At 46.3% G+C, this 27305-nt stretch overlaps 1 protein-coding gene across 2 annotated transcripts in view; it reads right to left on the bottom strand.

The window, feature by feature from the left end:
* The window catches only part of LOC147678767 (uncharacterized), a 158211-nt gene that overhangs the window by 23992 nt on the left and 106914 nt on the right, over positions 1-27305 (bottom strand). For both annotated transcript variants that reach the window (XM_086946223.1, XM_086946222.1), the window contains exon 3: positions 5401-5537. In XM_086946223.1, coding sequence (XP_086802349.1) covers positions 5401-5537 — 137 coding nt within the window. The remainder of the gene's footprint in view (positions 1-5400; positions 5538-27305) is intronic.

The raw sequence follows: 27305 nt of genomic DNA, 5'->3' as shown, positions 1-27305 counted from the left end.
GTGTGAATGAGTGAGATGCTGTGTGAGTAGCTGTACTGGTGGGTGAATGGGTGTGTCAGTGGATCTATGGGTGGGCGAATGATGGTGTAAGTGGCTCTATCAGTGGGTAAGTGGGTGTGTAGAGACTGTATGGGTGAGTGAGTAACTGTCTGAATGGCTGTATGAATAAGTGACTGGGTGTGTAAGTGACTGTATTTGACAGTGAGTGTGAATGGCTGGATGGGTGAGTATAGGAATGTGTGAGTGCTTGTATGGATATGTGAATGGGTATCTAAGTGGTTGTGTGAGTGAGCATATGAGGGCTTCTACCGGTGAGTGAGCGACTGTGGTGAGAGGCTGATTGGGGGAATGAGTGGGTGTGTGACTTTGTAGGTAAATAAGGGGATGTGTAAGTAGCTGTATGGGTGAGTGCATGGTTATGTGGCTGGATGTATGGGTGAGTAACTGGTTGTATGAGTAGCTGTAGGGGTTGTGTGGGTGTGTGAGTGGGCATACAAGAGGTTTTATGAGGGTATGAGTAGGGGTGAGAGTGGTTCTGTGGATGATGTCATCAGTGATGGTATCAGTGATGTCACTGACCAAGTAATGAGTGATGTAATATATGAGGTCATAAGCAGTGCATTGCAGGGGAGTAAGTTATAGTTAGATTGACTAACTATAGCAGCTGAATTTCACTGGTTTTGTACAAGTGAAATCTGACCCTTACTATAACATCCCTGTAACCTTTTGTTTTTCAGTGAATGTCTAAGGTTTTTTAAATTCTATTTGCTAACTCTAACATCCCTGTAACCTTTGTTTTTTTTCAGTGCATTTATAAGTTTTTTTGTATTCTATTTCTTAACTAGAACGGCCCAGTGACCTTTGTTTTTTTCTAAAAAGGTTTTAAAATCCTAATTCCTATCTATAACATCCCTGTAACTTTTGTTTTTTTCAGTGAATTGCTAAGGTTTTTTAACGAGTATTTGCATTTGCAGAGTGGTGGAGAAAGGAGGGCCGGACCTTCGACCAGGTCTCAGAAATACTGCTGTGTAGGACTTACGTAAGGTACCAGTGGGGATTCTTGGCCCCCAGGGTCCTTCAGCAGTAATGTGGGTGTCACACCCCAACCAGTAGTGCACCACGAGCTGCGAATGCAGAGGCCCCCTCCTGGGCAGATTTTGGCCCCAGGAACTTCATCCCCAGGGCCTGCCCCCTTCTCCTTTAAAAAAAAAAATTAAAGGAAGGGCTCTGCGTGGCCCCCCTCCTGAGGCCAGTTTTTGGCCCCGGGGACCCCATCCCCCAGAGCCAGGCCTTTATATTTTCCATTTATAAAAGGGGAGAGGGCAGTGCTGCTTCCCTCCCCAGGCCGATTTCAACCCCAGGGCCTTCTCTTTTAAAACAAATTTCCTTAAAGGGAGGGGCCCCCTCCTGACTATTTTTGGCCCCAGGGACCCCATACCTTGGGGCCAGACCTCTTTATTGGGGACCAGGGTGGGGGGGACCTGAAGGCCCTCATGATCCTGGCCTGCACCTGCCTCCTGCCGGAGCCGACTTTGCATTTTACACACTGGGAGCGGCTGACATTCAGCTCCCTGTGTGTAGAAAGTAAAGTGCTCTGCTTTCAGTAAGCAAGAGCAAAATGCTTTCGCTTTCTGAAACCGGATCACTTGCTTGCTATCCCGCCATGCCACAGCAAACTGCAGTGTCCACGCTTGTTTTTTTTTTTTTAAATCCGGCGCGAGTCGTGGCTCCAGCTTGAATCCCGCTGAATTGTTTTTAAAAAAATGCTTTTTTGGTCCTGGGGATCCCCTTGGGACCTCCTATACATGCCTTGTGGTCAGGGTGTTTCTACTCTGCGCCTTTTAAAAAAAAAAATCTTTTCTTGTGACTCGGTTCAACCAAGTCACTCGATAGCTGCCAACATTTCCAGATTTAAAGTTTTGGCAGCCATTCAGATCTCAGTCATGAGATTGGGAGGGGTTGTGGATCCACCGCGGCCACAGTTGTGTATCTGAGAAATCTTTAAATTTGCCAGCAACTACTGAATGGATTTACACCATTTAACAAACAGGTTGCTTTCTGGACCAAACACTACATTTTTGGCAAATTTGGTGTAATTCCGTTTAGCAGTTCGGGCTGTAGCCGTGCCTAAAGTTTCCTATGGAAATGAACATGGAGAAAAAGCATTTTGGCACCCCCCCCCCCTTTTTTCTCTCCCCCGCTTGATGGATCACAACTTTCAAGACATCAGCTGAAGTGACTGAATTATTAGTTTTTTCAAGTTTGCGAGGAATTTCAAATGAAGAAAACGCTCTTCTTATGGAAACTCCATCCTAACTACAACTTCCTACTGGCGACCGCCAGAGGGTAATATATCTTCCCAGCAGATATGATATATATGTAATATGCAGTACCCGCACTTCCCAGCAGATATGATATATATGTAATATGCAGTACCCGCACTTCCCAGCAGATATGATATATATGTAATATGCAGTACCCGCACTTCCCAGCAGATATGATATATATGTAATATGCAGTGCTAGCACTTCTCAACAGATATGATATATATGTAACATGCCGTACCCGCACTTCCCAGCAGATATGATGTATATGTAATGTGAGGCATCAGCATTTCCTAGAAGATACGATATTTATGTAATATGCAGCGCCAGCACTGGCCTCAAATGCCAACCTTGGTCTGAACTGCTGCATGTACCAGAGCTTCAGGCTACCCTGGCCCAATGCCAGCTCTGCCAGCAGGACGTGGCAGCGGTTCCACGGATATCCTTCAACCGAGCTGCTACGAGGAATGACCTCGAGAGGTCAAACTGAGCAGAAACGAATAAAATGCCTAACATATATCTACTTCAGCATTACCACACCCAGGGTCTACCTGTTTGAATAAATAGAGAAATAATGTACAAAAATTAGCACATTTGATAATAAAAACACACTTTCTAAAGCCAGGTGTCAGCTGTTACCCTGCACAAAATCAAGGCATACTCCTTCAAAGCAATGCCTATCAGAGGACAATTACCAGCAAAGCAATGGTGACAAGAACTACACAACACCCAAAGCCTGCGGAAAAACCATGGAATACCCAAGGTCTGCTGATGACAACAGCAAAGCAAGGGCTACAGTCCATATCTAACAATGCCCAGCATTGTTTTGTGACAATAACTAATCAATACTCACTGCCCATCTATTACTACAACTAAGTCTATATATATTATTCCCTAAGCAATTCTTACACTCTACCATAGATAAAAGTCAAAGAACCCCTAATGTCTAACATCAATACGAGTAAGAGACCACCCCACGTCTACAGCAAGTCAATACCCCCAAGTCCACAGGTATCAATACCTAGACGCTCCTTAACCTCTACCTTTGAGAACAGTCAGAGAACCCCCAATGTCTACAGCCAGTCAATGCTCCCAAGGCTACAGGTATCAGTACCAGGGCGTTTCTTACCCTCTACCAATGATAACAGCCAGAGTACGCCCAATGTCTACAGCCAGTCAATGTCCTCAAGTCTACAGGTATCAGTACCAAGGCGCTTCTTACCCACTACCAATGATAACAGCCAGAGTATGCCCAATGTCTACAGCCAGTCAATGCCCTCAAGTCTACAGGTATCAGTACCAGGGCGTTTCTTACCCTCTACCAATGATAACAGCCAGAGTACGCCCAATGTCTACAGCCAGTCAATGCCCTCAAGTCTACAGGTATCAGTACCTAGGCGCTTCTTACCCTCTACCAATGATAACAGCCAGAGTACGCCCAATGTCTACAGCCAGTCAATGCCCTCAAGTCTACAGGTATCAATACCTAGGCGCTTCTTACCCTCTACCAATGATAACAGCCAGAGTACGCCCAATGTCTACAGCCAGTCAATGCCCTCAGGTCTGCAGGTATCAGTACCAGGGCGCTTCTTACCCTCTACCAATGATAGCAGCCAGAGTACGCCCAATGTCTACAGCCAGTCAATGCCATCAAGTCTACAGGTATCAGTACTAAGGCGCTTCTTACCCTCTACCAATGATAACAGCCAGAGTACACCCAATGTCTACAGCCAGTCAATACCCTCAAGTCCACAGGTATCAGCACCAAGGCGCTTCTTACCCTCTACCAATGATAACAGCCAGAGTACGCCCAATGTCTACAGCCAGTCAATGCCCTCAAGTCTACAGGTATCAGTACCAAGGCGCTTCTTACCCTCTACCAATGATAACAGCCAGAGTACACCCAATGTCTACAGCCAGTCAATACCCTCAAGTCCACAGGTATCAGTACCAAGGCGCTTCTTACCCTCTACCAATGATAACAGCCAGAGTACGCCCAATGTCTACAGCCAGTCAATGCCCTCAAGTCTACAGGTATCAGTACCAAGGCGCTTCTTACCCTCTACCAATGATAACAGCCAGAATACGCCCAATGTCTACAGCCAGTCAATGCCCTCAAGTCTACAGGTATCAATATCAAGGCGCTTCTTACCCTTTACCACTAAAACGATAACAGTACCAAGAAAAACACACTAACATCAATAATTTCACAATATTGCAAGACTAATAATGATACTAGGTGGAACATCCCCAAAGTCTGTGAGTGATGGTATGTGAACAAAACTCAGAATGTCCACATAGCAGTGGCTACACTATACCCAAAGGCAACCAAAGGTAATAACTACAGAAACAAGACTCTTTGCCAAGGATAGCACCTAGTCAATATCTGCAATGTACCAATGACAATACTTACCAATAGCCATCTTTACCCACAACTAGACAGAAGTTAGCATAAATTGGTGACTCTAACCACTCTGTATCCCAAGGACATTTAAGACGACAACGTGGGACATTTGTATTCAACGGCTACCCATGATATTAGGTTTTCATTCGCCAAAACCTCATTAATAGCCAAAGACATCCTTCGTCTCAGTGGTTGTGCCATTTAAAAATGGGGACTAAGCCAGAATAACTCACTTTTCCCAATGTACCAAGCAAGTCCTAACCCTTTCTGTAGTCTAGTATCTTCCTCTGGGCACAGTTTATGCCGTATTCACCAAAACACTGTCCATCCATTCTCAGGATACAATCTAAAAGCAAAAGCACCTTCGGTCCTCAGTGTGCTACGCAACACCAGCCGGGTGCTCCCTACCAACAGCGGTAAAGCACACCAAACATACTACACACTACATACAGTTCTACTATTTCTAGATAATAGCTAGGAGCTGTATGAAGGTAGGGATGCAAAATATAGTCAAAAATACATTATGTTGAGTTACATTTACACAATGGTCAGGCAATAATGCAAAACTCTCTGTTATCTACATGTTGACTCCTCCTGCTTATTGTAACTCATTTTGGAGTTGTCCTCCCATTAGAAGCAGCTCTTAGGTCTATCGCTTGACAATGGACTTACAAATTTGCTGTTGCCCGTGAAGACGGTGGTGAGGCCCCTGGTCTGGTGCGTGGGTCGAAGGCACTTCCCTTTCTTCAGCTCCTGGATCAGCTCCTGGTTGGCCAATGGAGACAGTGGGCAATCCATGAAGAAAGGACCTGTGAAGACAAAGGGTGAGATGCTGAGCAATCTTTTGAAAAGTCTGGATCAATGAAGAAGGTCTTGGAAGGGGCTGCATCAAAAGAGTGATATTTAATAGGTGTCGAGTTGTCAGAAAGTCTTGTGTCGAGTCCACGTGGAGAGTCAAACAACTGCACATTGATTCCATGACACACGTAGTGTTAAATGAAAGCAATGCGTTAGATGTACCACATGCTACCCAAATGATGTCATCACAAGAAATGTATGTGATAAACCTGCCGAGACAGCGCTTGGAGTATCAAGAGGGAGAAGCGAGATAATCCTACCACACTTAAGTTTACCAAAAGTTGGACTGTCGAAAGAAAGCCACATGATAAACCTACCAGATATTAACTACTGATGGGTGTAGTATCAAGAGAAATATGCCGGATAAGCAAACCACATATTAATCTACTGAAACCTGAAGTATGAAGAAAAGGAGATGTACTAAATCTACCAAATGCAGGCCTTCAGAAACTTGGTAGTATGAAGAGAAAAACATGGAATAAACCTACCATGTTTTAATCTACTGAGACTTATCAGATATCACGAGAAAGACGTTGGATGGGCAATGCAAATCACAGCTGAACCTGAAGTATGAAGTTAAAGTGAGGTATTAAACCTATCACATATTAATCTACTAATACTTGTAGTATCAAGAGAAAGACATTTCATAAGCAAACCCCATACTAATCTACCTACATCTGAAGTATGAAAAAAGGAGCTGTTCAAAAACTACCAAATATGGTTCTTCAGAAACTTGGCAGTATGAAGAGCAAGCGATGGAATAAACCTACCAGGTGTTAATCTACTGAAGCTTGCAGTATCAAGAGAAAGATGTTGGATGAGAAAACCACATATTAATCTACCTAAATATGAAGTATGGAGAAAAGACGATGTACTAAATGGATGTATGACGTTACAACACAGGCTGTTACAACGCCTGCCTTTACAACGCGGTTTTTACATCGCATACCTTTACAACACATAGCGCTTAGAGGTGCTGGATAGTGAAAAGTTTAATTTTCTATTCCAACTCCAGTCCCCCTGGAGACTAGGGAAGGTGTTGGATAGAAAATTAAACTTATTCCCTATCCTAGAGCGCCCCCAGCGTAATGCGTTGTAATGGTTTGCGTTGTAATGACCGCGTTGTAATGGTAGTGCGTTGTAAAAGTTTCGTTGTAAAGGTTGTTCACTGTACTAAATCTATCAAAAACAGGCCTACTGAAACTAGGGTATGAAGAGTAAATGATAGAAGAAACCTACCATACATTAATCTACTGATATTTTAGTTTCAAGACAAAGAAGTTGGACGAGCGAACCACATATTGATCTACCTAAACCTGAAGTGTGAAGAGAAAGTCTCCTTGTAAGACGTACAACATAGGGGTATGCTGCGACCAGCGAGGACGTGAAGAGACCAAGGTGAGGAGGAGGGCTTTCCGGAGACGTCAGAGCAGGTAAGTGTTTTTATTTTCTGTTTTGGGTGTGGGCAGGGGCGTGGGCACGGCATTGGCTAACTCCGCTCCATCACAGAGTCGGAGTTTTGCCTGAACTCCGTGTTCCCAACAGTGTGCGGAGTTAGCAAAACTCTGCAAACTCACTGGAGTAGTGGAGTTTGCCACCCAGGCTTAGTCAGGAAACCCCTACCCCCTTGAATGTTGTATTATTTTAACATTTATGACACCAGACCGAGTCCCCAAGTCCTAAAATGGAGGCCACAACATTCCTGTTTATGCTGTGGCCAGCCAATCAAAAAATGCTTAATTTGTCATTTTTTTCCCTCAGTAGTACCTCAGTGCTCTCTTGGTCCTCCCGCAGTACTCCTTCGATAGTACTGCATTGCTAGCTATCAATACATTTTGAAGCTTAGTTTCTCTCAAACAGCTGAACAGATTTTCACCAAATCATGAAAAGCACACTTTCTGGGTAAAGATCTTATTTTCTGCTGAATTTGGGGCAATTCTGTTCAGCACTTTTGGTTGTAGCCCTGTTCATTTCGCATGTGGGAAAATGCATGGGTAAAATGTATTTTGGGAACTGCTTTTATTGGCCCCCTGTTTGCTGGATATTCCCGAAACTTTCAAGGAAGGAGCAGAGGTGGATGAACTTTTTTTTGGAAAGTTTTGTGAAGAGTCATCAAACTGCACCAAAGCTGTCAGCAAACCAAAAAACGCTCTTTCTATGGTAGCTAGCGACTGCTCTAATCTTTTTGGTATCAAGAAGTGATCCAGTTAGTAGCGTTTACCCAATAACTAATCACATGCTGCTTCGCCTAGGTGTTAGTCGGGACACCTCCGAGTTGTCTTGAGGCCGGACTCTGAGTCTCAGAGGCTCCAGCTTTTGGGTTGTGCGACATCCATTGCTCGATCTCTCATGGTAGACCTGCACCCCTGTGACTTTCCAACATTCCGTACGATTCTGTGTTACACTAGGTGTGATGTATAAAAACCATATACTGCTTTATGCCATAATTTCTGCTATGATGACATAGCAGGAGGTGTACCATCAGCATGCATGTCCCATGATACCTCAGTAAAGGGCCACTCGGTGGTGCTTCATGGCCATGCAGGGATGTTATGTTATGTTAAGATATGCTACATTGATTAATATAGTGTATTAATCACCTCAGAGGGAATCCAGGCGCGTGGGCAGGTGTGTAGGTGTGTGACCTCCAAGGTGCTTATACGACGAGCCAGGTCTTCAACTTCTTGAGGACCTCAAGAATTCAAGAAGGGGCTCTGATGTGTTGAGGGAGGTCGGAGGCTCTGATGTGTGGCGGGAGGTCGGAGGCTCTGATGTGTGGCGGGAGGTCGGAGGCTCTGATGTGTTGAGGGAGGTCGGAGGCTCTGATGTGTTGAGGGAGGTCGGAGGCTCTGATGTGTTGAGGGAGGTCGGAGGCTCTGATGTGTTGAGGGAGGTCGGAGGCTCTGATGTGTTGAGGGAGGTCGGAGGCTCTGGCGGGAGGTCGGAGGCTCTGATGTGTGGCGGGAGGTCGGAGGCTCTGATGTGTTGAGGGAGGTCGGAGGCTCTGATGTGTTGAGGGAGGTCGGAGGCTCTGATGTGTTGAGGGAGGTCGGAGGCTCTGATGTGTTGAGGGAGGTCGGAGGCTCTGATGTGTTGAGGGAGGTCGGAGGCTCTGATGTGTTGAGGGAGGTCGGAGGCTCTGATGTGTTGAGGGAGGTGGGGGCTCTGATGTGTTGAGGGAGGTCAGAGGCTCTGATGTGTTGAGGGAGGTCGGAGGCTCTGATGTGTCGAGGGAGGTTGGAGGCTCTGATGTGTCGAGGGAGGTCAGAGGCTCTGATTTGTTGAGGGGGGTCGGAGGCTCTGATGTGTCGAGGGAGGTCGGAGGCTCTGATGTGTCGAGGGAGGTCAGAGGCTCTGATTTGTTGAGGGGGGTCGGAGGCTCTGATGTGTCGAGGGAGGTCGGAGGCTCTGATGTGTCGAGGGAGGTCAGAGGCTCTGATTTGTTGAGGGAGGTCGGAGGCTCTGACGTGTTGAGGGAGGTCGGAGGCTCTGATGTGTTGAGGGAGGTCGGAGGCTCTGATGTGTGGCGGGAGGTCGGAGGCTCTGATGTGTGGCGGGAGGTCGGAGGCTCTGATGTGTTGAGGGAGGTCGGAGGCTCTGATGTGTTGAGGGAGGTCGGAGGCTCTGATGTGTTGAGGGAGGTGGGGGGCTCTGATGTGTTGAGGGAGGTCGGAGGCTCTGATGTGTTGAGGGAGGTCGGAGGCTCTGATGTGTCGAGGGAGGTTGGAGGCTCTGATGTGTCGAGGGAGGTCAGAGGCTCTGATTTGTTGAGGGGGGTCGGAGGCTCTGATGTGTCGAGGGAGGTCGGAGGCTCTGATGTGTCGAGGGAGGTCAGAGGCTCTGATTTGTTGAGGGGGGTCGGAGGCTCTGATGTGTCGAGGGAGGTCGGAGGCTCTGATGTGTTGAGGGAGGTCGGAGGCTCTGATGTGTTGAGGGAGGTCGGAGGCTCTGATGTGTTGAGGGAGGTGGGGGACTCCGATGTGTTGAGGGAGGTGGGGGACTCTGATGTGTTGAGGGAGGTTGGAGGCTCTGATGTGTTGAGGGAGGTCGGAGGCTCTGATGCGTTGAGGGAGGTCGGAGGCTCTGATGTTTTGAGGGAGGTCGGAGGCTCTGATGTGTTGAGGGAGGTGGGGGGCTCTGATGTGTGGCGGGAGGTCGGAGGCTCTGATGCGTTGAGGGAGGTCGGAGGCTCTGATGTGTGGCGGGAGGTCGGAGGCTCTGATGTGTTGAGGGAGGTCGGAGGCTCTGATGTGTTGAGGGAGGTCGGAGGCTCTGATGTGTTGAGGGAGGTCGGAGGCTCTGATGCGTTGAGGGAGGTCGGAGGCTCTGATGTGTTGAGGGAGTCGGAGGCTCTGATGTGTTGAGGGAGGTCGGAGGCTCTGATGTGTGGAGGGAGGTCGGAGGCTCTGATGTGTTGAGGGAGGTCGGAGGCTCTGATGTGTTGAGGGAGGTCGGAGGCTCTGATGTGTTGAGGGAGGTCGGAGGCTCTGATGTGTTGAGGGAGGTGGGGGGCTCTGATGTGTTGAGGGAGGTCGGAGTCTCTGATGTGTTGAGGGAGGTCGGAGGCTCTGATGTGTCGAGGGAGGTTGGAGGCTCTGATGTGTCGAGGGAGGTCAGAGGCTCTGATTTGTTGAGGGGGGTCGGAGGCTCTGATGTGTCGAGGGAGGTCGGAGGCTCTGATGTGTTGAGGGAGGTCAGAGGCTCTGATTTGTTGAGGGGGGTCGGAGGCTCTGCTGTGTCGCGGGAGGTCGGAGGCTCTGATGTGTTGAGGGAGGTCGGAGGCTCTGATGTGTTGAGGGAGGTGGGGGACTCCGATGTGTTGAGGGAGGTGGGGGACTCTGATGTGTTGAGGGAGGTTGGAGGCTCTGATGTGTTGAGGGAGGTCGGAGGCTCTGATGCGTTGAGGGAGGTCGGAGGCTCTGATGTTTTGAGGGAGGTCGGAGGCTCTGATGTGTTGAGGGAGGTGGGGGGCTCTGATGTGTGGCGGGAGGTCGGAGGCTCTGATGCGTTGAGGGAGGTCGGAGGCTCTGATGTGTGGCGGGAGGTCGGAGGCTCTGATGTGTTGAGGGAGGTCGGAGGCTCTGATGTGTTGAGGGAGGTCGGAGGCTCTGATGTGTTGAGGGAGGTCGGAGGCTCTGATGCGTTGAGGGAGGTCGGAGGCTCTGATGTGTTGAGGGAGTCGGAGGCTCTGATGTGTTGAGGGAGGTCGGAGGCTCTGATGTGTGGAGGGAGGTCGGAGGCTCTGATGTGTTGAGGGAGGTCGGAGGCTCTGATGTGTTGAGGGAGGTCGGAGGCTCTGATGTGTTGAGAGAGGTCAGAGGCTCTGATGTCTTGAGGGAGGTCGGAGGCTCTGATGTGTTGAGGGAGGTCGGAGGCTCTGATGCCTTGAGGGAGGTCGGAGGATCTGATGCGTTGAGGGAGGTCGGAGTCTCTGATGTGGTGAGGGAGGTCGGAGGCTCTGATGTGTTGAGGGAGGTCGGAGGCTCTGATGTGTTGAGGGAGGTCGGAGGCTCTGATGTGTTGAGGGAGGTCGGAGGCTCTGATGTGTTGAGGGAGGTCAGAGGATCTGATGTGTTGAGGGAGGTCGGAGGCTCTGATGCGTTGAGGGAGGTCGGAGGCTCTGATGCCTTGAGGGAGGTCGGAGGCTCTGATGTGTTGAGGGAGGTCGGAGGCTCTGATGTGTGGAGGGAGGTCGGAGGCGCGGATGTGTTGAGGGAGGTCGGAGGCTCTGATGTGTTGAGGGAGGTCGTTCCATGTCTTGGGTGCGATGTAGGAGAAAGAGACGACTCCAGTTCTGCCTTTGTGGATGTGGTGAATGTGTGCCAGTGAGAGTGAGGCAGAGTGTAGGTGTCTGGTGAGTGGGTGTAAGTGTATGCCGCTGTTCAGGTATTCTGCTCCTGTGTTGTGCAGGGCTGTGCGTGTGTGCGTGAGAAGTTTGAATTGGCTGTGCTTGTGAATCGGGAGCTTCTTGGGATGCTGTGTCATGTGGGTGTGTTATGGGAGGTCGAGTAGGAGTCTTGCCACTGCATTCTGGATGTTCTTGACTCTGTGTAGGAGTTGTTTGGAGATTCTGGCTTACAGAGTGTTGCTGTACTCCTGCCTGCTGATGATGAGTGCTTGTGTAACAGTCCGCCTGCTCTTCTGAGGAAACCATTTGAAGTTTTTCGCAGCATGCATAGGATGTGGAAGCAGGAGGCGCATACTGCGTTGACTTGAGCCGTCATGTTGAGCTTGTCATCTAGGATGATCCCTAGATTTTGTGTGGTCTGTGGGTGTGCGTGGAAGTCCTAGCTCTGACGGCCACCAGGTGGAGTCCCATGGAAAGGTGTTGTTGCCAAAGACCAGTGCTTCCGTCTTGTCGGAGTTGAGCTGCAGGAAGCTGGTTCGCACGCAGGCTGCTACCATGCTCATGCAACTGGTGAGGTTGGTTCTGGTGGTGTTTGTCTCGTCCATCAGGGAGAGGATGATTTGAGTGTCATCGGCGCAGGAGCTGACGGGGATGTCTTGTAATTGGATGATGTTGACGATGTATATGTTGAAAAGGGTGGGGCTGAGGGGCGATCCCTGTGGGACTCCGCAAAGCAATTTCTTGGTCTCTGGTGTGAACGTGGTTGAGTACGAGAAAGTGTCTAGTGTATAGTCTGGATCCATCTGGAAAGTGCTAGTGTTCCACTGATTGTACCATGGCAAGCTGTCCAACCCCAGTTCTTATGATATCCTCAGTGAAAAGGAGGTCTTCTGTCATTGAAGCTTGACTGGCAGGCGGTGGATCACCTTCAAGCGCCTCAGAAAACATTCTTACCCTGCCATTTGTAATCTGTCAGAAAATGCATGCCCGGCATTCCTTGGCTCACTATCATGAAACACCTGATTATTGTTTTTTCCGCAGACTGATGCTAACTCAGCGCAGATAGCTTTAGTGCTGGCAGATACGGTCAGGCCATATCTGTACTATTATGGCTTCAGCCTCATCGTGTTATCGGCTCCTGCCCTGGCCTTACCTTGGCAGCAGGTTGGTTTACAGCTCTCAGACTTTGTCCTCCCACCACATATTCTTGGAGTGTTGACGGGGTGCGAGGTACAGGAGAGGGTGCAAAAGATAAGGCCGAGGCCCTCAGGTGTACCTTGAACTGTGATAAGGAGGTATCAATCTAAAACCTCAAAGGGTCTACAAGCCTGTGCGTGGAGCAGAGGCAGAACAGTGACAGGACTCTTGCTTAAAGAAATCCCCTCACAATTCTGGAAGCAAACCTTCAGAAGGTAATACCAGCATCGGCGACTCCAGTCTCAGATAGACGGATGGACAGATGGATGAATGGACCGATGGATGGACCGATGGATGGACAGACACAACACATATAGAGCATTCTCAAGTATGGTACAGCGCAAGAGCTAACTGCATAGTCTAAAAGGAAAGGGCGATGGCAGAGGTGCATGATGGGACCTCCGAAGACCCTCTACCACTGAGTCACCTGTGAGCCTCGGCACATAGAGCCCACTCCCGCACTTTGAGGGGGTCAAGTCCAACAACTTCATTTGGTCAATCGAAAAAGCACAATAAAATCACAGCAAAACAGATTCAAAAGATCTTATCACAGTACATCCATAGCGCAATCACGCAAAAAATACCCTAAAAACTATAGCCCACTGTTTAAAAAGGAAACGCAAATAAAGTTCCCAGTTTTTGATTAAATACATTTTAAAAAAGAGTTTTAAAACTCTAACATTGCTCAGGGTACGCAGCATACTTCCTTCTCAGTGCCAGTGCTTGTTTGGTAACATTCAAAGCGCAGCAACAAATCAGCGGAGAATGAAGTCGCGAGATAAGACAAGGTCTCCTGGTGATTATTAAAGGGTTTTCCAATGAGAATGGGAGGAAGAAGCTGTGACCTAAAAGAAGCGTATAAAGTGCAAAAAAGCATAAAGTGCTAGGTTGACTGGTGGCAACCGCCCATCACACGGGCCACCCGGTAAATTTGGGAACCAAGTACCTGAAAAAAGAAAAGCAATAAAATAATGTTATCTTATTCCCGCGTGGGATTAAATCTAAGCTCCAGGTCTTTTACCCGGGTCATATAAGGCTACATACCTTTAGTGATGGAAAGTGGAAAATATAATTGGACTTTTACTGAATCCAATACTTCCCTAAGCCTGGCGTCCTCTTTATATACACAACATTTTTCCTTTACCAGGTTTTTGTAAAGGGAGGGTATTTTGGCCGGGTCATCAAAATAGTCAGTCAATCCCAAGTTGCACAGGGGTTTTTAAAGTACTTCAACAGGGAATGGCTAACATATTGCTCTGTGAGAGACAAACTTTGCCTATACTTCAGGTAAGGCCCAATTCTTCGGTCGTCCAGATTTGGATCGACAGTTGGGTGGGGGCCGCCCTACCTTGACATCCAAAAAACCTACTCCGAGTTCATTATGAGTAATAAAACTTGGGTTGGCTTTTGGAGTCCCTAGTAACCTATTTAAGAATTTATTTTCTGCCCCCTTGTAGGGTCGTGGCTGTTATGTGCCCCCAAACACCTGCTCTGTATGTGCCCACGCTAAGAGCCTTACTTTTATACAGAGCAATCATTTCCGCTATTGGATCATGTCCTAACTTCCTAGCAAATTTAGAAATTGATTCGAAAGATGCCTCCATATCCCTGTCTTCTCTAGATGATTAATCTTTCCCAGTGCATGTTTTCCTTAAACATGAGACCTAAGTAGTTAAAATCTTTTTTCTTAAAAATTTAGATTCCCCCCTATATTAAATGTCTTCGACTGGGTATTCTTGGGGCCACAAGTCATGACATAGGATTTCTTGTGGGTCACCTTGAACTTCAGCTTTTGCATAAAAAAAAGGTTACAACCATTTAAAAGTGATTGTAGCCCGTTTGCTGTCCGCACAATTAAAACTGCGTCGTCCGCATACAAAAACACTGGGACAATTCGGGACCCTATTCTGGGGACATCACAGGTGCAAAGTGTTAAAAAGGTCTCCAAAGCATTTATATAGTAACATGCCCCAGGGCAGTCAGTGATTCCCAAATGTTTCAGAATCAAACCCACTTTTTAGAACAACAAACTTTCATAACCCACCTACCTCTAAAGGCCGTGAGGCGGGGTGATTTTTAAATATAACTAAAGCATTGCTTGGTAGCACCCTCTCATTTACTGAAGGCACATTGACTAGCTTTGCACAGACATACAATTATATTGATCATACTATAAGCCAATAAGCACTCAAGTGATAACGTGTGGAAATGGGGTTTCTGTGAATATTTATCATTTGTGCATCACTAATTAATGTGCCTTTATTTGGTTTGATCCTCTTAAAATCTCAGTTTCCAACACACCTCAGAATCACAAAAAAGTGTGCTTCTTATTGGCTTTGATGTCACTGACCATGTCATGAGTGATGTAATATGTGACGTCATCAGCAGTGCATTGCAGGCGCGCAAGTTATAGTGAGTCCAACTAACTATAACGTGGGAATTTCAATGGTTTTATGTCAGTAAAATTTCCAGCTAACTATAACTGGTGTGAAACCTATGGTTTTTTCAGTGAATTTAATAGGTTTTTTAAATGCTAATTCCTAACTATAACTGGTGTGAAACCTATGGTTTTTTCAGTGAATTTCATAGGTTTTTTAAATGCTAATTCCTAACTATAACTGGTCTGAAACCTATGGTTTTTTCAGTGAATTTCAAAGCTTTTTTAATAGCAAATTTCTATATCTATGAAATGTAATATTTTTTAAAATGAATCCTATATTGTATATTTATGTAATACTATTTTTTTAATGTATATTCATACTTTTTGTTTTTTAAAATTTTTTTGCCCTGGAGCGCTCCCGATGCGCGTACCGGTACACTCCTCGGTGTGCTCCCCGGTGCGCGTACCAGGCGCTCCCCCGTGAATTAAAAAATTTTTTTGGGGGGGGGGGGGAACTATATAGGCCTCCTAAGCTCCCCTCAGAAAACCTAGGGGGTCACGGGCTGTCTACCGTGCCCCCTTCTACCCATTCCCAATGTTGTTTGTCCTCCATCTTGTGTCTCAATTGTACCAAAACACAAAATGGCGGACTCCCGTAGCGCTTACCGGTGCGCGTACCGGAGCGCGCATTGGTAAGCGCTCCCTAAAAAATGTGGGAAAGTAATTTACATAAAAACCACTGGAGACACTTTCACCAAATATAGAATTGACCCTACTACATAGCACTCCCTACCATTTTCCCAAATTTAGTGGTATTCCATTGAACCATTTAGGCTGTAGCCCTGTCTAAATATCCTGAGGTAAATTACATGACAAAAACACATATGAAAGTGATGGAATTTACAACCAATTAAAATGTTACTTACATTTTGTACTTTTATGTGCTGACATTTCATTGGTTAAGTACATTAATATATATGAAAAATGAGAGGGAAGCACAGCCATTTTGACTACTACTACCTGAGGTACATTTCAAAAGGATTTTGACTGAAAACTTCAACTGCTTTCACAAAGGTAAGTTGTTAATTTGGAAGGGGAACTATGTTATACGCTTTAAGTTAATTTGGGAAAACGTTTTCTGATAGTTATATACTGTCCCTCTGTAATAGTTAGAGATTGAGATAGGCTTCTCTGTTATAGTTATGGATTGAGTTAGGCTTCTCTGGTATAAATATGAATTTACTTAGGCTTCATCACATGCAATTTTTAATAATTCTACTTCCTGCCTGAAACCATACACTGCCCAAAGATAACTTCACTATTAAAAACTCAGAAGTACCTATCTGAACTTAAACCCAACAGTGCCCTAACTCTACTGATATAGTTATTTTTTATGCAATTTACAGCAAGAAAATGGAAGGAAAACAAGACAAAATTAATATTTCTTTCGAAATTGTTGCTGAAACAATCCTGAGGAAGATATGGATGACTTGGACTTTATGGATCAGACTCTGGACCAACAATTACTTGACAGTGTTGAAACAATAGAATCATTGAATCAAAATGAGGACATTCCAGATGATCTAAAGTTAGAAGTTCTTTTAAATTTAGAAAAATCAGAACAATAAATTTATATTTAATAATTAAAAATTGTTTGAGACATTATTCATTATTATATGTAATTCATGAAATAGTACCAAAATGATTATAATATAAAGTGAGACTTACAGTATACTGTTCAACTTTTTTGTGTTACATAGTAAGTTTACTCATAGTTACTTCCTTTCTCCCACTATATTATCTCCAATGTGTATTTGAGATCTCTTTTTCATCTCCTGCCTCCTTTCTCTCACTGTCTGTCTCTAATGCACCATATCACCGCCAATTTTGTGTAGATTCAGAAGAGAGTAAAATGTAATACTTGAAAAAAACATAAGGGTGCAGGGTAGACTACCCATCATTCCCTACGCCTTCTCAGGGAGGGCTTAAAGGATCTATTTCTTCTTTCCTGACAGACTATGGTATGGATTCCATATACCACAATAACATATGCAACAACATGCAAGATATCTAGAAAGGAGTATCTAAAGAGGAGACGGTGTACAACACAACAACTCTATTCAGAGCTACCCTACCTCTAAGCACTTAAAATTATTATTTTACTGTTTCACTGGGTTCTCCCCATGGTACGCTCCCCGGTGCGCGTACCAGGCGCTCCCCCCACAAAATCGATTTATTTTTTTTAATTTGCCCCGCGGGGCCCTTTTATGGCCCCCACATCAAACCTAGGGGGTCAGGGGGGTCTATCCTGCCCCCTTTTGGTCATTCCCCTCTTTGTTTTTGCCACCTCTTGTGTCTCGATCCTACCGAGACACAAGATGGCGGCCGCTCCGGACTGTTTGGAATGTTTACAGACAGCCGAGAGCCAATCAGCTTTCCGCGCGAACTCGCGTAGCGCGCCCTGGTGCGCGTACTGGAGCGCGCTTACAGATATATATATTTTTTGAACCTAAATTACTCAAAATCCACTTGAGCACATATCTTGAGACATAGCAAAGGCACATCGGGCTACCAATCCCTACAATTTTGCCAAGTTTGGTGGAAATCCATTCAGCCGTTCCAGCTAAAAGTGAGGTCGAGCGCCCTATGGAAATTAACATGGGGAACACGTTTTGGGACCCCCTTTTATCTCAGCCCCCGCTTGACGAATGCCCCCCAAACTTTCAGGGAAGGACCGGAGCGCCGCGAGGCAAATTTGAGGAAAATTTCTGGCAGATTCCTCAACCGGCGCCAAAGTTATTCACAATAGAATGTTGAGATTTTCTATTGAAAATAATACTATAACGACCGCCAGTAGGTAATATATATATATATATGGACAGACAATGTGACAGACAGACAAACAAGCAGGGGTGGGGAAGAGCAGGGGAGCACTATAAGAGCAGGGGTTGGTGAGGGTGGCAGTGGCAGTGGGAGGAGGGCAGAGGAGAGAAACAGGAAAGCAAATAAGTGATACACTCCCATGGAGTGGTGAAGCAGACCAAACAAAGTAATCCCCCATGTGCAGCGGAAGGATACAAGTGTTCTGGTGTAATGAAGCTCAGACCCAGTAGTGGGCAAGCACAAGAGTAGTACCATGGAACTAAGACAGGAAAGTCATTGAGTCTTTAGTGAGGGGTGCCCTAAAGCCCACTCTGTGTATTGTATTGAAGCCAATAGGTCTTTGATAGCGGAGAGCTACAGCTATCTACAGGGGAGACCTAAAACGAGAAACATTCATTGAAGAGGAAAATATATAACAGTAAACACCACAAGGCACTCTGGCTAATGTGTAACCTGACCTTTAAACACGAATGCAAAGCAACCTCAGGCAGAACCAAACAGAGACATAAACAGCTGTAATAAAACCGAATGACCGAGTGTGGTCATTTAAATAAAAAATGATTATGAACTAGTTTGATTGGATTTGACTGTAAATGATAATCTCACACAGGGCAATAAATGGTGTTTCTCGTGGCCTGAGACATCCCAGGGTTGCACAAACTCAAATAAAAGATGAAAAAAAAGAAACCCTCTGGTCACAGAAAGCAGACGCCCCTATCACCTGTAAGCTGCAGGCACACGGAGGATGCACCGCTATGCTTCAAACAGCAGGAGGCACCCATGCACCGACATGCTGTTCACTGATGCTACAGTGACCCCCGACCCCTGATGCTGCCCACTGGATGGCCTCTCTCACTGCTGTGGTAATGCAATAATCCAAGAAAACAACAGTCTTCGATTCTCCCTTCCTTGTCCCAGGACTCTCTGAGATGCAGTAGTTGTTCAGTTCAGTAAATCTGTATTCGGCCACTCAAGACCATAAAAGCGCATTCAATAACACATTTATACCAAAAATCAAGTTAAAGACAGAAATATTTAAAAATGCATGTGGTTTTCCACGTTAATGGGGTTAGAGGCCAGCTAAAACCTTTAGTAAGAGAGATGAGTTAAACCACGACATTAGGACTAAAACAGGAATACACAGAAACAGAAATATAACAAGCATTAGCATAGCCAATAGGTCTCGCTTTTGGGACCTTATAAGTATTTAGTTATGCTGCACAATTTTCTTGGTGCAACAACATCACTGTTGCATGGCTAAACACTTACAAGTTCCCACAGGCGAGACCTATTAGCAATGCCAATGCTTGTTGAAAGAGCATTTGAGTAATTATGTGTTAGCTCTGCTAATCAGGTAAAGGGTGTAGGAGAGTAGGGTCTGCTCTCTATGGTCACCCCCACTTTTTGCTGTGATACTCTGGTTTTTCGACTTTAATGTGGCTGTGGCCCTGCTAATCAGACCCACAGCCCAGCTGTTCTCTCGCTCAATTGATATCATGTACTTTAGGTACATACCAGATTGGTTACTGGGCCACCCTTGTGAGCCCCTGTACAGTGTACCATAGGTACCCAGGGCATAGGTGCACCCTAGGCCTACCAGGGGCTGCAGCATGTATTATGCCACCCCTGGTTTGCCTTCCAAACTGACACCACAGGTCTGTTCACACAGCCTGGGTAAGGTGGTGTAATCACCCCTTACGTAGATATAGTATACCTATATCTACTTTTACATATAGACACATATACACCTATAAGCCACTCCTATGGCAGGCCTCGACAATCCTGGAGGCAGAGTGCTTGGTTTTATGTGAGAGGGTGCCCTAACATGAGCTGAGCCCCTCTGCAGCTTTCGGAACCATCTCCTTATAGCTGCTCTATGATATAGCCATACCATCTACTCTTAAGTGCATTATAATCCTCGCGGTTAATGCTAACTTTGGTTTGGTTTTATCAAAACATGTCGTGTAAGGTGTCAAACACTTTGGAATACTACCCCAGCCAATTATGCTGGTGGGGGTAGCATTCCACCCTTCTAGAGGTAAAAGACATGTAAGTTACTGCTTTACCCGGTTAAAGTTAAACAGAGCCTCAGCATCACAAAATGAATGCTGCAGACACAAGTCTGACCTCCTGCTGCTGGACGAAACTCCGGCAGGGGAGGCCTGGAGAATAGGTATCCTGTCCAGGGAGGTGCCAGCACCTCCCCAGACAGGCATTAGTGTATTGAGGCAGAGAGGGTTGCATTCAGTGAATGCATCTAGACACTGCCTGGGGCATACAAGGTGCTCCATGAATAGCCCGGTTCAAACCAGTTGCTGGGGCACTCCAGCCCCAGCTCTGGCGCAAAACTGGACGAAGGGAAAGGGGTGTAACCACCCCTTTCTCAGGTCCACCCATAGGAGGGACCTAGTCAGGTAATCCAGCCACCTTTCTTAGTATAAGTATAGGAGCTGTGTCCCCAGGACTTTAGATTATCCTGGACGAATCTTTGAAAGACATATCTTGGACCTTCGACATTCCATTCTGACTGGAAGATGGAAGACATCTCCCTTGTGGTCAAGGAGTGACCACCCTGTGCAGATAGGCACCATCAGCAACTTCGCTGCTCTGCAGTTTCAAGGCTCCTGTCGGAACCCGAAGACTCTGCCACTCAAGAACTGGACTTCCAGACTTCTCTTACCCCGACCCACATCCACAGCAAAGCTGAGACACGTGGCGGACACGAGAGACGTGGGACCGGACACCCTGGACATTGTGCATTTTCCTACCTGCACTCCTTTCCTGAAGCCTCAGTAAGTTGTGCATTGGGGTACAAGAAGCTCCAGCCCGAGCACCATTTGAACCGAAGCGAGGCCCCCACACTCTGCGAGTGTCCAGTGGGCCCCGTCTTTGCATTTGAGCTTGACACGTCTTCCCGGTTCCTTGCTCATTAGCTAGTGAGCCCCCTGAAGACTCCATTTTAAAACTAACTCGCTTTCCTGGTTGCTACAGACTTGCTCCAGTTTCCCTGAAAAGGAGAAGCACCACAGACCTTGCTGGTCGGCAACAAAGTCAATCTTGACATCCTGCATGGGTTGCGGCTGCCAAGGTTTGTTTGATCTAATCTGGATACCGACACCACAGTCATCTAGATCCGTTGTGGGACAGCTCAAATCCAGCTCCTGGTCATTGTCGATGCCTCCTAGACCTCGTGGCTGAAGAGACAAACTCACCTTCTTCACCTGAAAGCACCCAACATCGCCTGGTTCCTTCCTGGTACCTTCCAGGTCACTGGCTAGTGACCCAGACTCTGTCCCTTCTGCTTTCAGGTTCTTCAGATCTTCGATCCACCCTTGGATCCACCCGGACACTTTTCCTCTGGTCGCCAGCAGCACTTCTTTGCAGCTCTCCATAGAAAACAGTGATGAAACCTGACACGATAAGACACCTATGCACCCGGCTTCCCTGGGTGAGGTAACACGAGTACTCCGGTGCTCCCGTGGGTCTTGACTCTCGAAATGTTGTAGTTTAAAAGGGTTCCATCCTAGTCCACCCGGAAGTGTCCTTAAATTGTGTATTTGTAACTTCTTCGTTTCCCATAGAATGTCAAAGGTAACCCGTGGCTGTGTTTAGACACTGCACGCATCTCCTGTGGGCCTCCTACTTCCTAACCTTTGGTTGTTTAGTGTAGCCCCAGCGTTTCCACAAGCCCGAGGCCTGCTTTCTAACTCTCACGTGGTACTTATACCACTTTCTTAGTATATGGTTTGTGAGGCCCCTAGGGCATAACGTATACTGTGCAACTTATCGTATATTAACTGTGTGACTTGTTTTATGTTTTTACCTCTGACCTCATAAAGAGTGCAGAGGGGTTGTGTTTAGAATAAATACATATATATTTGATATATACCTTGTGTGGTGTCCTTTCATTTGGTATTGAAGGGATTATATATGGTAAAACAATTTGCTTAACTCGCCTACTGAAGTCTTAGCCTAAAGACTGCTGGTTCATGCTACCACTAGGTAGCTTTCTATAAGGTTGACTTTACAACCACCATCAATAAGGGTCGTTTAGACTGGTGCAAGGTGCCCACTAGAATAGTGGACATCATATGCCAGGCTAACTTCTCACAAAGGGGGCACTTGATTATGATATTAGAGTGTTTTTATTAATTAGACAAATAATTCCTAATTCAAATGAGCTTAAATTAATGTTCTTTTTGAGGGAGACTAAAACCTTCCCGAGGTGGGCTAGAATGACACTTACTATGGACCACCAAAGAATCCCGAGGACTAACAATGTGAAGATCAGCTTGCAAGATGTAAAGTTCATTGGGTGTGAGAACAGCAAGAGCAATCTCAAACACTTAACTACCTCAATACCTAGTGTCCCTCGCTTCTTGAACGATTCGCAGCACTTTGTTTGCGCAGTTTTGTCTTGAATTGGGGAAGTGGCGTTGCCCTGTGCATAGGCAATGCTCACTTCAAGCATCATAGTCCATAAAAACCAGCATCATACTCTACACTGATTGCTAAATACGTCCCATAGCTATTTCCAGCCTTTCAGGTGTGGCCAGGTGTTATGCAGCAGGGGCTCAGCCAACTGAGCTATATTTGACAGTTCATATTCTTGGAAGCGGTAGGCTTGTAAACACCCATGTGTTAGCAGAAAGCTGGCGATTTCCATTAATATAGGTTCAATTCAGTCCAGCGGGTTCCACTTCATTCCAAAAATAGAAAGAATCTGCCCACACCCCGAGGTCGCGCAGTAATTGCACGGCCTCAGGTTTTGAAGATTGCTCTGAAAGGTTTCCAAGACGTTGGGAATCAGAGAGTATTTACTTTGAAATCGTGGAAACGAAGCTATAGTTGGCAGCAAGATATACTTGTGACTACCTATAATCCTTTACTATGTTTTAAGGTTGCACATGCTATTTTCAGAATGTCCGCCCTAGGTAAAAAGCTGGTGGTGGAATGCACAATGGAGACTTCTTGCTGGGGAACTTATACCGGTGATTCCGAAAGCGACAGAAACAAGTGTGCAGGGTGGGGTCACACAACCATCAAACAGTAACAAAAGGCAAACGCGCGCTTGTATTTAAGGTTTTTATTTTTTTCCATTGATCGTCCTCACCTTCATAGCACAGATTCCATTTAAGGAACCGGTTGTGGATGTGATCGAAATCGAACCGACATCACACAACCAAAGTGGAAACCATATCAATCGAAACCTGTAGTGACATGTCATGTGAATGTAAAAGAACCCAGGACAACCCTATATTATTTTAAACAAGCACGCGCGCGAAAAACATTGGCCGCGCGGGCGGCGAAAGTGAAAGTGCATTGCGATGCACTTAATTGCCGAGAGTGAAAGTGATCGCGATGCACTTAATTACCCGTGACGGAGAAAAGACAGATGGTGGGTGCGGCGTGCACACGTGCGTTACCGCCAGCTTGAGGCCAGCAAAACCTCTAGTAGCACTTTGAAAACCCCCTTGCTAAAAGTCGAGCAAGCAGCGCATGCGCTGCTTGATGCTTGACCTAAAAGTAGCCTTAAAAGTACGAGTATGACAGTGCAGGCATAGGATCAGTGTCGTTGGAAACAGTCTATAAAGTATACCATGATTAATAATGTGTGAATAATGTATCTAGACACTAAGTCAAATTGGAGTACTGTATTCCTTCACCGTCTTCTTCCTGTGTCTTAAGGCTCCTGAAAAAAATCTTGCAACTCCGAAGCAGACCATTGGGGAAGACAGCAATTGTAGATAGATCAGGGCAGGTGTCACTTGTTCAAAATTACAGTTCCTTACCAACGAGAGGATACATTTTTGGGTGAAGTCGTAGAAAAATGTAAATTGAAAAGTGTCTTGCTCTGAAAAAATGCTTGCAAGGACAGGGCTTTAAAGCACCTGGCTTTTAAAATCCTCTGCGAACAGCTAAAAACCAGTGAATAAAGTTAAATCTGATTCTGTTCAGCAGGGAACAGTGGTGGGTGTTGTTAATAAACGACAAATAAGGCTGCCCGAGTGGGCTTGCGCTTAGTATAACATATTGTCTCACTGTGGGTTAGGCGAGTTGCGTACCTTCCCTTTCCCCCATACACCTTGCCTCCAATCACTACGGCGTAATGGCCTTGAATTCGTGAATAGTTCGGGCGGCCTGTCCTCCTCAGCTGCTCCAGGGCATAACCAAGCCAGGGAAGACTCAAGTGCAATACAATCCTTTGAAAATTCTGATTGAAAGTGGGGACAGGGCTCGCCCAGACTTTTAGCCATCGCAATAGTGGGGCAACTGCAATGAGGTCAGAAATGTAACCCTGTCCGAGCTCTTCGTGCACCATGAAGGAGGGGGTGCTGTAGGAACAGCAAGAAGTCCACGCAAGAATTTGTCCTCGCCCACCTGCCGTTCATTGGCGTCTTTGTATCCCCACACATCGCAGCCATTAGGGGCCACAGGGATGCCTGTTTCTCTATAGACCTTCAATAGAGCGGGTACGGGTTCAGCCCCTCGTTTCTTGGATGAGTCCATGGTGGTACCCGCTGCCCTTGCCAGGATGTTCTTTTTTAAGAGCTCTTTGAGCCACCCATGATCCTCTTTCATCAAACAGCACCCCCAAATAAGGAAAACTGGAAACGTTGGTAAGCTCTGCCCCCCCTACAGAAGAACTTACGGCTCACGGACTCCATGCTGCCTGTCATCACACTATGTGATTTTTGAAAATGAATTGAAAGGTCTAGGAAGCCCGTGAAGTCAGCAAAGGAATGTAGAGGACCCGCGCCAGTCATCTGCGGACAATAAGGCAGGAGTGAGTTTGGTGGCGGCCCTGGGAATGTCTCAGCAGGAGCTGATAATACATGCTGTAACTTGTTAATATAGAGGATAAACAGCACAGGGGCCAGAATACACTCCTGACCCTTCTCTTGACCAGTTGCACGACCATTCTCATTATATCCCACCGAGGCTTAAGGTTGGAGTGAGAGCTGTGTAGAAAATCCCCCTGATCTGCGTCCATACCCGTATCCAGGGAGGTGGACAAGAGCGTGGATCTGTTGACGCAATCGAATGCCAAAGTTATGCCCATAAAAGCCATGTGCAGGGCATCCCTTTTGGCTATAGTATATTTCCCCATAACCATGTGGAAGTTAATTCATTGGTCCATAGTCCCTCTGCCATGCCTATAGCCATACTGCACGTCTGAGAGGACAATACTTTAGGCTCACATTATGCTGTCTTTCTTGCAGTTTAATAACTGAGCAGCCAGATGAGAAAGCAGCGGTAAAACAGCAGGAAAATAAAGAGCATTGAAAAACTACAATACCCAGCACCCTCTGGCACTGGACTACAAATGTAGCTAACACCGGTGCATCATCCGGAGGCTATTTGTTATTTCTTGCCGCTGTCTGGCAGATACGTTTTGCATATTTGTGCTAAGAAGTAAGATAGTTATTCATTATCGTGTATACTTACTTTTAACATATATATGTTTGAATAAATATTACATATTGTTTAGACCCCTTCCATGCTGATGACGGCCCCCGGCCGTCATGCATCACGGTGCTCGTGTGCTGAAGACGGCTGGGGGGCGTCATGAACCCGCCCACTCAATAAAAGTGCTGCACAGGCGCAGAATCGCAGCCGCGCCTAAGGGGTTAAAGAGTCCTCCCAGGTAGCTTTGTCCCCAGGTCTGCGTTATTTCGTCGGTGAGCAATATTTTCTTTAATGATCTTCCCCTATTGCACATGGCCTGCCGCATGCTTTTATATTAGTAATGTATTTATTTAAATGACAGTGCATCCCGCTTTACCTATAACGTTCGAGCTTATTTAATTATTTCATTTACGGCGCGGTTCGCTTCCACTTTAGCAGCCACACTTATTTATTTATTTAATTAACAGGGTGGGACGCTTTCACTTTAGCTGCTGCACTACAGAAGCTTTCTTAATCAATAAAAAAAAATTAGCTCTGGGAGGAAAGCTCCCCATACACGCTTTCGCTTCAATGTTGGCCGCACCCGTTTCTTTAGACGTTGCTCACTGTAACCTTAATACGGCGAGCAGCGTCTAAAGAAAGGAGCGCGGCTACCATTAAAGAGGTCTCGCATTTGTGAGAGAGAGCTGTTGGTATTAGATATAACAATGCCTTTTATATATGTGTTGCATTTTAAAACACATAAATAAAAGGCATTGTCATTTACAATGCCAATAGGTTAAACTCTTGCAAACGTGAGACCTATTGCATTGCAAATGCTTGTTTACCTTTCCCATTGAAAATGCAGGAGGAAAAGGGCCAGAACCTAAATTAAAAAGCCCCAGCCTTATGGTCTAATTTATACTTGGGCAGGCTGGTCTTTCCAAGTGCCTGGTATCCTAACGCACTCCTGACAGGGCGGGCGGATGCTGTGAAGAGGGTGAACAAGAAGATCTTAGGCCATTGGACAGTGTAAAGCGTTAATATCTCGGAGACACAGTGCGGTGTGGCTGGTGCCGCATTTGCATATTATTTGCATAGATCATTTATGGTTCATGCTCTGGGCGAGAAGAGAGAGCTTCGGCTCCCTCTGGCCAGATAGAAGTGCAAACACCCTCTCTTGCAGCCATTTGCATCTACTTTGCATAGAGCCCTGGATTCGTCTGGCAGAGAGCGGATGCTCTTGTAAGGCCAACCTTACCAAGGATTCAACATGTACTTGGAAAGACGTCACAGCGCTTTTGTAGAGTGATGCATTTTAGTGACGTCCTGGCCGACCAATCGTAAACACAATCATTAGGGGCCATATGTATCGACACATTTTCCCATAGACACAGAACGGGTAAAACCCTTTGACACATCTGGCCCTTGGTGTCCAATGACATTGAAGCTTCTGGGGAGGGCAGCGCTTGGTGCTTTGAGACGCACTTGGGATCTGCCTGGACCTCGTCTCTCTGTAAAACATGTCTCTTCACAGTGGCACAAAGGTGGTGATGCCCAATTGCGAACGCACATCTCGGGAATATGTCTGGCAAGTAATAACAAATCCACAAAGTATGATAGGTTGCTCTCCAAGCAAACAAGCCTCTCTCCACCCTCAGAGAGACAGAAACCGAACTCTTTGGGAAAGAATTTTCCTATCGAGTTCACAATGCTGTACACAAATGCCGTGGCACGCGGGGTAAGTCTCCAAACAACGTAAGGTATAGCAGTGTAGATATTTGAAAAAGTGAGTCCATCAGATTTTTCTTATTCTTTTCCTTTCTTGATCTCAAGTGTCCACATACAAAGGCACACTGGCAGCCGACACGTGTTTCGTCCAGCAGGACTTTTTCAAGGCTAAGATCCAATAATATGTATGTCCGGAATCACCGTAGGACAGTGTACCGGATGTGTAGGACGGATGCGCGTAATCTGATCCTATGGAGAGAACCCGATCAGTTAAAGCAAGCTTCGTTCTCT

Source organism: Lissotriton vulgaris, chromosome 12 (genome assembly GCF_964263255.1).
Source record: "Lissotriton vulgaris chromosome 12, aLisVul1.2, whole genome shotgun sequence".
Taxonomy (NCBI): Eukaryota; Metazoa; Chordata; class Amphibia; order Caudata; family Salamandridae; genus Lissotriton; species Lissotriton vulgaris.
The sequence above is the reverse complement of the archived record's forward strand: the minus strand, read 5'-3'. Positions and strand labels throughout refer to the sequence as shown.